Raw genomic sequence first — 10886 nt, forward strand, 5'->3', positions numbered from 1 at the left:
GCCAGCGAGTCCAGAAAATGTTTTATTAGTCAAGAGCGTAGATACTGCTTTGGCAAGGGGGTTAGTGAGTGGCCCTACAGATTGAGGTAGAAAGAGGGGGCGCGGGCGGAACAGTGCCTGAGCACGGCAGGCACTTCAGATAGGTAGTTTGAGACATAAAAACCCTCCATGGGGAGTTTTTATTTGCAAAGGCAGGGAGGGAGGCAGGGAGGCAGGAAGGAAGGAAGGAAGGAAGGAAGGAAGGAAGGAAGGAAGGAAGGAAGGAAGGAAGGAAGGAAGGAAGGAAGGAAGGGAGGGAGGGAGGGAGGGAGGGAGGGAGGGAGGGAGGGAGGGAGGAGATGGAGGAGGAGGAAAGTACAGTAGTCAGGCACTTGCCTGCAGGAGACGACAGTTCAGTTCCCGGAACCACTCATGGTTCTCCACGTACCGCCGGGAAAGTGCCCTGGGCCAGAAGGAAGGCTTGAGCACTGCAGGCTGTGTCCCAAATTTTTTTAAGATGAAGGAAGGCAGGAAGGCAGGAAGGAAGGAAGGAAGGAAGGAAGGAAGGAAGGAAGGAAGGAAGGAAGGAAGGAAGGAAGGAAGGAAGGAAGGAAGGAAGGAAGGAAGGAAGGAAGGAAGGAAGGAGACAGAGAGGGGCGAGAGCGGGCAGGGTGTTCACCGTGCAGGCAGCCGACCTGGGCTGGATCCCGGCACTGGCACCGGCAGGAATAACCCCTGAGCATCGCTGGGTATGGCCCCCAAACAAACAAAAAGCAGAGAGGGGGGAGGGAAGGAGGGAGGGAGGGAGTGAGAGAGAGAAGAGAGAGAGAGGGGGAGGGAGGGAAGGAGAGAGAGGAGGAAAGTTTCCCTTGGAACTACATGGGAAGTGCAGCGAGAAACAGTAACATAAAATAACTCCAATAGTCGTTTGAGGGCAAACCCACGTCTGCGCCTCCCAGGGTGAGTTCCGGAACCCGGGCCGGGCGCAGAGCACTTGTCCCTCTTACTGCGGTTCAGCTGGGCAGAGGCGTGGCGCTGGTGCTGGAGCCAAGGGGAGGAAGTGGGCGGCGGCGGCTGAATTCGCCCCAGCCGGGGTGTGGGTGCGGCCCGAGCGCTCCAGGGTCCGGGCTCGAGGGGCAGGGAGGGAGCCCGGGACGCGGCCCCCTGTCCTGCTAGGAACTCCTCCTGACATTGCACGTGTGATCCGAGCGTGGACGGGCTCTCGCCGCTCGCGTCGGGCTCACTGGTTGAGCTCCAGCGCCCAGACCTGCTGAGGCCAGCCCGTGCGGCCCTTGAGCCGCTTCTCCCCGGGGCCCAGGCCGGCGGGGAAGCCTTCGTGGCGCGGCTGCGGCGGCGGCTGCCGAGAGAAGACAGAGAGGCTGAGTCTCGGTGGCAGGAGCGGGAAGGCGGGGGTGGGGCGGGGGTCTCTGACTGAGCACCAAGCTCAAGGAGCAAACGGAAAGGGAGGCTGGAGCGAGCGGGCACTGCCCGCTGCCCCTCACACCCTGGAGCCGGCCCCCAGCGTCTGGCCCCAGCACCGCGGGGCCTCAGAGAAACCAGACCGGCAGTAAGCGGTGGGTCCCGTGGGCGCACCATCGGTGGGACCCGCCTTGCGCTCCTGGCACGGGGCGGCTGCTGAGGCCGGCGGTCAGGTCTGGGGGATTTTCTCTCTGGTTCCTGCGGGGCCAGGACACTGGGGCACTCGGTGACTTCATGCTGCCCGCTCCCCAGTGCTCTCCCTGCGGGTCCTCCTCGCCTGGGGAGGGCTCCCCACCCCTGGGCCCTTGGCTCCTTCTCGGGAGGACCCGGGTGCATGGAGGTTGGTGACTCCTCACCCAAGGCCCGGGGGAGGCTGCTTTGTCTTGTTTTCGTTGGGGGCCACACTCGCCTGGTTCTGCACTCAGGGTTCATCCCTGGCAGTGCTGGGGGACCATATGGGGCACCTTCCCGCCGCCTATGCTCCGGCCTCAGGGGAGACTGGCGCACGCCCCCTCCCCCGAGGTCTCCCCACTTCCCCCGTGGGGGCTGAGGATAGCAGGGTGTGTGTGTGTGGGGGGTGCCGGGAGAGGCTCTCCCTGCCTCAGTCCCCACTGCCTGCTCCCTGCTCTGCTCCCGGCTCCTTCAAAGACCCACAAAGCCTGAGGGTCCCAGGCCCTGGCTCTTTGTCGGGAGGGTGGGAGCTGATCTTCTGTGCCCGCCCAGCCTTCCGTTCCCTCGCCCGTTCCCTCGCCCAGAAGACAGGTCGGGGCGGCCCCAGCACACGAGCAGCCACCCAGCCCCGCTCTGGCCTGGCCGCCCCTTCTTTATTTCCTTTTCTTGCCTTCCCCCCCCACTTTTTTTTTCTTTTTGCCCAGGGAGGGGCACACACCTGGCAGTGCTCAGTGGCTGCTCTTGGCTCTGCACTTAGGAATCACTCTGGCAACCATAATGGGATGAAACGGGTCAGCCACGGGCCAGGCAAAAACACTCTACCTGCTGGACGATAGCTCGGTGCCCCCCCATGCCCTCTTTCCTTCCGCTCTTTACCTGCTCTCCAGGAGCACCAGAGTGGGAGCAGAAAGCTATACTGTGCTGACAAATTCTCCCCCCACACTCCCTCTCTTGTTTTTTTTTTTTCTTCTTTCTTCTTTGGGTAACACCCAGCAATGCTCAGGGACCATATGGGATGGGATGCTGGGAACTGAACCTGGGTTGGCCGTGTGCAAGGCAAACGCCCTACTGGCTGTGCTATTGCTCCAGCCCCCCCCCTCTCTCTCTCTGTCTCTCTCTCTCTCTCTCTCCCCCTCTCCCTCTCTCTCCCTCCCTCTCTCTTCCTCTCTTGTCTCTCTCTGCTCCTTTTCTCTCTCCCCCTCTCTCTCCCTCTGTTCTCTCTCCCTCTGTCCCCTCTCCCTCTCTCTGTCCCTCTCTTCTCTCCCTTCCTCTCTCCTCTTTCCCTCTCTCTCTCATTTATTTATTTATTTATTTCCTTTTGGGTCACACCCAGTGATCCAGCGATGCTCAGGGGTTACTCCTGGCTCTGCACTCGGGAATTATTCCTGGCGGTGCTCAGGAACCATACTGGATGCCTGGGATTGAACCCGGGTTGGCCTCGTGCAAGGTAAACACCCTCCCTGCTGTGCTATCACTCCAGCCCCATCTCTCCCTCTCTTGTCTCTCTCTCCTCTCTCTCTCCCTCTCTCCTCTCTTCCTCTCTTTTTTTCTCTCCTCTCCCTTTCTTTCTGTCCCTCTCTCCCCCTCTCTCCTCTCCCTTTCTCCTTCTCACCCTCTCTCTCTCCTCCCTCTCTCCCTGTCTCTCTCTCCTCTGTTTCTCCCTTCCTCCCTCTCTTCTGTTTCTCCTCTCTCTTCTCCCTCTCTGCTCTCTCCCTTCCTTTCTTCTAGAGTTGGCCCATAGCTGGTGGTGCACAGGCCTCACTCCTGGCAGTGCCGGGACCCTGTGTGGTACTGGGGGTCAGACCCAGAGCCTCACCCCCTGCGCTGTCTCTCTGTACTTTCTTCTGTTTGCTTATAGGCCCACACCCCGCGGTGCTCAGAGGTCACTTCTGGCTCTGTGCTGGGGGACCATGTGGGGTGCCCGGGTCAGGCCAGCGCCCTCCCGGCTGCAGTGTTGTCCTGGGCCCCTGGTCCTGCTCTCACGCCCTCCGGATCACTCTGGAAAGATTATTTACTCTCAGCCCCTAAAACACGAGGGTTCCTAGTTACCGGGGACTGAACCCACGTCTCCAGCCCCCAGCGCCCCGCGGGCGCAGGCCGGGCACTCACCAGTTCGCGTTTCCGCTTGCTCTCGCGGCCGCCGTCCGCCTTCTTGAGCTCGGCCTTGAAGGCCTCGGGGTCGCCGGCCTGCGCGTCCTTGGCGAGCACGTCCATTAGGTAGGCGATGTAGCTGGTGGCCAGGCGCAGCGTCTTGATCTTGGAGAGCTTGGTGTCGGCGGGCACGTTGGGGATGCACTCGCGCAGCTCGGCGAAGGCGCTGTTGATGCTCTCGGTGCGGCGCCGCTCCTTGCGGGGCCCCGCGCCCTTGCGGCGGCCCAGGCGCGCGGGGCTGGGCGCGGCCCGGGGGTCCCCGTAGGCCGCGGCGGCTGGGGGCGGCGGGGCGTCGGCCGGGCCCAGCAACCAGCCCTGGAAGTAGGGTCGCTCCTGGTGGCAGCGCGCGGCGGGGCCGAAGAGGAAGGGGTCGTGGAGCGCGGGGAGCGCGGGGTGCGGGTGGTGGTGGTGCGCGTAGCTGCCCACGAGGCTCATGTTGGAGCGCGCGGCCCGCGCCGCCCCGTGCGCCCCGACGCGTCGGGGAGCCAGACCCGGCGCCTCCCGGGACGGGCTTTATACGGCCGCGGCTTTGATGTCAGCCCGCGCCCCGCCAATGGCGCGGGGCCGGGGGGCGGGGACCCCCACCGCGCCCCTCCTCGGGAGGGAAGCGGCGGTGCAGGCGGCCTCCTCGCAAGTCCGCCCCACCCCCATTTTGACGGGGAGGGAAACTGAGGCCCGGGATTCAGACGCCGCGGTCCCCGGCCCGGCCAAATGGCCCCTGTTGGCCCGGGCTGCCCGGCCCCAGCCCGCGGGGAGGGGGCGGAGCGGGGCGCGATGCCCGGGGTCCCCTGCCCTGGGGTCCCTCCCGCCGCTGAGGTCCGCGGGGGGTTGGCGCCTCGCGCCGCCGCCCTCACACCTGGGCGCTACGCCCGCCCACCTGGGCCAGCGCCGCCCGCGGACCTCGGGCGGGACGCGCAGCAGAGGCGCGACGCTGGGGCCGCGTCGGGGAAGCGCCCCGGACAGCGGAGGGCCAGGGCCGGGCGCCGGGGAGGGGAGCCGGGGTTCCTGCCTGGGGCGGCCGGGCGCGCCTCTCCCTGCGCCTGGCGCCAGCTGCTCTGGGGCCGGCCCAGCCCGGCTCCCTCCGCAGGGGCGCGGGGCCCTGCAGTGGCCAGTGGCCCGGACTCGCCGGCGCTTACTGCGAGGAGAGGAGCCTCAGGCGCCCAGGCTGGTCCCACAGCAGCCACGGGAGCACACCCCACACGGCGCGCGTGACAGGTACACACAGGTGCGCCCCCCAGGTATATCCAGGTGTGCCACACAGGTATATTCAGGTGTGACCCACAGGTGCACACAGGTGCGCCCCACAGGTATATCCAGGTGCTCCCCACAGGTACATGCTCCCCACAGGTACGCACAGGTGCGCCCCGCAGGTGTATCCAGGTGTGCCTGTGTGCACAGGGCCCCACCCAGTCTGTGCTCCTGCCTGCACCCCAGCTCTCAGTCCCCCAGTCCCCCATTCTCTGCAGATGAGAAGGGCAGAGCTGGGGGCCCACAGCCCTGGTCAGCCCCTGGCCCTGTCCCCCAGGCACAGACCCCAGCCGTGCCCCACGCCCCAGGGCTCCCCAGCGCCTGTATTCTCCTGGACAGGCTGGACCCCCTGTATTTGCAGCTGGACGCCCAGCTGGGGGCTGCACTTCAGCGCCGGTCACAGTCCCCGAGAGCCCTGTGCTTGGGCAGCCAGGTCGGTTAGAGTGATGTGCTCCAGCCAGCTGCCCTGGCCCCCCTGCAGGCTTGGGCTCCCCATTTCCACAATGGAGTTGGGGGCATACAGGGTCCCCACAGGCTGGCTCAGGGTGGGCTGGGGGAGACAGGGACCCTCCCACCCCTGCAGGGGCTGACTGGCTCTCCCCCACTGCTGGGTTGGCGTGGCCAGGCAGAGGCCGTGAGGGGACATGGTTTGGACTTCAGGTCAGGGATGCTGTGGGGACACTTGCCTGCACCTCCGCCTGACCCCCGGCTCTGCTGCCCCTCCCCAGTGAGCCTGGTGGGGGAGCTCAGCCGGCCTGGCTTGCCCTGGCCCGGAGGGATGGAGGGCAGCTGGTGGCCCAGCGGGGGCCGTCTGGTGGCACCTCCCTGTCTCCCACCCCCTCCTGCTTGCTCCTCTGACCGGCTCACACTCGCCCTAGGGGCTGGAGGTGGAGTGTACAAGGGCCCGCTGCCCGAGGCGGTCACCTCCTCCCACGGGGCCCTCGGACCTGGACCAAGCCCGTCCCTGCAGGTCCTGCCGTGCTGTGACCTTGACGCCAGCAGCAATGCTCTCCGGCCCCTCACCGGACCCCTTATCTAAATAGGGCCCTAAATCAGGCGGCTGTCAGGCCCGCGTAATTACAGGAACTCCATAAAAAGCCGGCTGGCCGCCTGTTTATATTAGCGCCGTGTAAAATATTCTCGCTGTCTTGGGGGGAGCAGCGGTAACGCGCCATAAATCACCGGTGTGGGGGACTTCGTGAGCTTGAGTGGACAAATCCCTTAAACATTTCTCTGTGCAGCTAAAATCAAACACCGAAATCCCATGTTTCCAGGGCTTTCCAGCCCGTCCAAGGTGGACGGAGGCCTCTGGCGCCCCAGCCCCTTCAGGGAGATGGGGAACCCCAGGTCAGGAAGGGGCTCTCTCTCCCCACCCCCTTAATGGGAAGGGTCTGATCAGGGGAACCACTGGAGCCGCTCGGATCTGCTCTCCCGCCGTGCCCTACCGGGCACTGTGTGGAGAGTTCCCCGGACGTGTTCTAAGTTGGGGCTCTGGCTCCGTTCAGGGGCCCCATGTTACAGGTGGCAAAGCAAAGGTTGGGGCCACAGGAGGCAGTTCCCCTCACACAAGCCCAAGCGTCCTCTTAAGAAAACCAGAGGGCTGGAGCAATAGTGTTTGTCTTGCATGCGGCAGACCCGGGTTCGATCCCGACATCCCATACAGTTCCCCAATCCCTGCCAGGAGTGACCCCTGAGTGCAGAGCCAGTGCTGAGCTGACTGCCAGGTATGGTTGAACAAAACAAAACAAAAAGAGAAAGAAACAAAGAGAAAAAGGGCGCTGGGGAGGGCGGGAGAATACATACACTCCGAGTTGTTAGCAGCCTCCAAAAATATAAAATCTATTTAAGGCAATGCCTTGCTGCCCAGTGGTGAGAGTAATGTAAATCACAGTCATGGAAAAAGAATATTTCCCGTGTCTTCCCGCCGGCGGCCCTGGCCGGCCGGACCTGAGGATTCAGGAGACAATTAAACATCTCCGAGCGCCCGCGTTCCTCCCGAAAGCGGGAGATGACAGCGTGTTTACAGAGTCTCTGTCGCCCGAGCTGCCCCGGTGCGTTCGTCCGCGCGTGTTGACGGCTCTCCGCCAGGCGTCCGGCCTAGACAGCTCGTCTGATGGAGAAACGGATTTATGTGAAAAATCGTAACTCAGAGTTTTGGTGAAAACGACACCCAAATTTATGGGCGCGCTTATGGGGCGCGGCGGTCGTAAATCAAAAAAAAAAAAGAAAGAAAGAAAGAAAAAAAGAGAAAGAAAAGCCAAAGACATCGCGGCCCGCACTGCCACGTCCCGCAGCGGCTCCGGGCGGCGCGCGCGTGTCCACCCCCGTGTCCGGCGCGCGCGGCCTGGGCAGGTGGACTGCACTCGCGGCGCTTTCGCCCAATCAGGCCGTTTCCGGGCAGTTTCGGGCGGTGAGTGTCGGGCCGCGCGCTCCGCGCCGGGAAGGGCCGCTCTCGCCGGGAAGGCTCCGCTCGGCGCCCGGGTCCGGTGGCTCCCCAGACCCGCCGGCGCGTTTCTCTCGACCCAGCGGGAGACCCGACCCCTGTCCCCGCCGGGGTCCGCACCACACACTGCGCTCCGGCCACGCGTCCCGGAACGCGCGCCAGCCCGCTGGAACGGGGCGCACAGGCCCTTGGCGACCCCCGCTGGCCGCGCGCAGGGGACCTGCCCCGAGAGCCGACCCCTGTCCCCGCCGTACGCAGGGGACCCTCCCCGAGACCAAACCCCCGTTCTCCAGCCGCGCACAGGGGACCCACCCCGAGAGTCGACCCGCGTTCCCCGCTGCACGCAGGGCACCCGCCCCGAAACCAGACTCCCTATTCCCGTCGCGCGCAGGGCACCCAACCCGAGAGCCGACCCCAGTTCCCCGGCGTGGCTGTCGGCCGCGCCCAGGCCCCCACGCGCTGGTCCCACACGCTCCGGGCCGGGCTCCGCGGAGGCGCCCGTAGTGCCAAGAAGTGCCCTCGTGCGCGGGCAGGAAAGGCTGTCGGCGGGGGTCCCAGGCCTAGGGCCGGTGAAGAGGGACAGAAGCGGCCAGTCCCGCCCGGCCTCCCGCGGGCCGAGCTCCTGGAGCGGGACCGCTCTTGGGAAGGGCCGGCGAGGGGGCGAGCGGCAGCTAGGGCAGAGCCTCGGCGCAGGCGCTGGCTCAGGTCTGCAGGGACGATCCTCCTCGGGCTCCCCAGGCTGGGGAAATTTCTTAGGCGTGTTTAGAAACTGACCACCCTCCGGTCCCCGCTGGAGACAGAACCAGCCCGCGGCCCGGGGAGTGACCCCCAGCGCGGCCCCGCTCTCCCCACACAGGCACCGATAAACGCACGCACTTTATTGTTATTTAGTTGTCGCTTTCGCACAAGCAACTGTAAACGCACTTTATTGTTATTTAGTTGTTGCCTTGGGGGCAGCACCCAGCGGTGCCCTGCGGCTCCCACCTCTGGCTCTGCACTAGGGACCACTCCTGGCGGGATTCAGGGGACCTTACGGAGTGCCAGAGGTGGCCCCCGTTGGCCGTGTGCAAGGCAAGACCCTGCCCGCTGGACTATCACTCTGGCCCGTAACTACACTTAAAGGAGAGGAAGGAAAGGTGGGGGCTCTGGGCCTGAGGGGCTGGGGTCCGACCTCTCTCCTCTCCGCTCTTCAGATTTGCACTTGAGTTTCTTCTCTGGGCGTCTTTGTTTCCAGTTTGGGCAGGGAAAGTCCTTCCTGTAGAAGCTGGGGAAGGGCCCGGGAGCCCAGGGGGCTTGGGGGTGGGCGGGAGGAGGGGGCTTCTTCTGCGGGGTGAGGGGAGGCAGCTTTTGTGGGGATGAAGAAAACAGAGAAGGCGGAAGCAGAGACGCGGTCTGGTCCCTCCAATGCTAAAGCACCTTCTACAGACTCACTGTCCCTGCGGCACTGAGGGTGACAAAGACCCGGGAACCCGCCACCCCCCCCCTCAGACCCAGTTGGAGGGGATGATATTCCTGTTTCCACCCCCCCAAAAAAAAAAGAAAGTCTCCACACAAAGAACATCAGAGGTGGCGGCGGGAGAGAGCAGAAGAGAGTCTAGAAACCAGAGCAGAAATTAATTCAATCAGCCCGGCTCCCTGCCATAAATTCCGCAGAGGAAATCGAGTTTCTGCGCTTGTGGCTAAGTCCGAGCTGTTGACGAGCCCAGGAGACTCTGATGGGTCCAAATGGATCTGTAGGGCCCCCGGCAGGCACCCCGCCACGGACACACACAACACACACGCCACACACACGCCACACACGCCACACACACGCCACACACACACACACCACACACACACTACACACACCACACACACACCACACACACCACACACACACTACACACACCACACACACACCACACACACCACACACACCACACAACCACACACACCACACAACCACACACCCCACACACACTACACACCACACACACGCCACCACACACACACCACACACACACCACACACACACACACTACACACACCACACACACCACACAACCACACACACACTACACACACGCTACCACACACACCACACACACCACACACCACACACACTACACACACCACACACACCACACACAACACACACAACACACACACCACACACCACACACACACTACACATGCCACACACACCACACACACACCACACACATACCACACACACACTACACACACCACACACACTGCACACACCACACACACACCACACACCACACAAACCACACACACGCCACCACACACACCACACACATCACATACACCACCACACACACCACACAGGCCACACATGCCACACATGCCACACACACACCATACACACGCCACCACACACGCCATACATGCCACACCCACACCACACACACTACCATACACACACCACACATCACACACACACATGCTACCATACACACAACACACACATCACACACACACTACACACACGCTACCATACACACACCACACACACACACACACACACACACACACACAGGTCCCACGCTGGCTCTCTCGAGGGCGTTTGCCAGGAGCCAGAGGAGGCTGGAGGAGCAGAGCCTCCCTCTCCCCTCCGGGGGAGCTGGGACCTCTGTGCCGAGTCTGGGCGCCGCAGACCCCTGCAAGTACTTGCGCGGTTGGTAATGGAATATTTCTCCCAAACAGCCTCTGCCCCCGCCTCTCACCTGCCATGTTTCTTGTTGTTTAGCTTGAGATCTGACAGGTGACGAGATCCTGGAAGGCGGGGGTCAGAGGCGGGGGCGGGGGGCTCCTCGGGGGCTGCTGGTGCAGACCTGGGGCGGGGTAGCTGGACCCGCAGCCCAGGGGCACGAGTGGGCCACGGGGCTCAGGGGCCACCTGGCGGTGCTGGGCTGCTGCAGGCTCGCGCAGCCGCCTCACCCCTGCCCGCTCTCCGCCCTTCTGAGGAGACAGGGCTCTTGCTTTCTGCCTAGAGTGTGACAGGAGATTCCCGGGTCCTGCCCGCTGAGCTGACATACACCATGAAGTGCCCTCTGGGGACGGGGAGGAGCCCTGGACACTCCTGCGGCTTCATTCATCTGCATTCCCAGGGCACAGGTGGGGGTGGCTCAAGTCACTGCTGGGTCTGGGGCCATAGCACAGCGGGTCGGGCATCTGCCTTGCACACAGCTGACCCAGGTTCGATCCCGGAGCACTGCCAGGAGTGATTCCTGAGTGCAGAGCCAGGAGTAGCCACTGAGCATTGCTGCATGTGGCCCCCAGTCAAAACAGCAAGAACCTCTGCTGATTTGCGGGCACTTGTTCTGGTCCCAGGGTGGGGAGCGTGCAGCGGGCCTGACCCAGGAGGTCTGTGAGAATGGGGCTCCCTAGGGCCCTGGGAGGGGCTGGGGAG

The 10886-nt window shown here is 63.7% G+C and overlaps 1 protein-coding gene across 1 annotated transcript; it reads right to left on the bottom strand.

Moving 5' to 3' along the window:
• Positions 1-1219: 1219 nt before the first annotated feature.
• HAND1 (heart and neural crest derivatives expressed 1) lies at positions 1220-4215 on the bottom strand. Its single transcript, XM_004611492.2, has 2 exons — positions 3739-4215; positions 1220-1324 (listed from the first exon to the last, which is right to left on the bottom strand). The coding sequence occupies exons 1-2, from the start codon at positions 4213-4215 to the stop codon at positions 1220-1222; spliced, it is 582 nt and encodes a 193-aa protein (XP_004611549.1).
• Between the last annotated feature and the right edge of the window lie 6671 nt (positions 4216-10886).

Source organism: Sorex araneus, chromosome 2 (genome assembly GCF_027595985.1).
Source record: "Sorex araneus isolate mSorAra2 chromosome 2, mSorAra2.pri, whole genome shotgun sequence".
In the NCBI taxonomy this organism is placed as follows: Eukaryota; Metazoa; Chordata; class Mammalia; order Eulipotyphla; family Soricidae; genus Sorex; species Sorex araneus.

Excerpts from the sequence above, each read along its gene's own strand:
- HAND1 (XM_004611492.2), bottom strand. The coding sequence starts at position 4,215 with ATGAGCCTCGTGGGCAGCTACGCGCACCACCACCACCCGCACCCCGCG. Across the intron at positions 1,325-3,738 it reads GCAAGCGGAAACGCGAACTG|CCGCGCCACGAAGGCTTCCC; the intron begins GTGAGTGCCCGG and ends CCGCCGCCGCAG.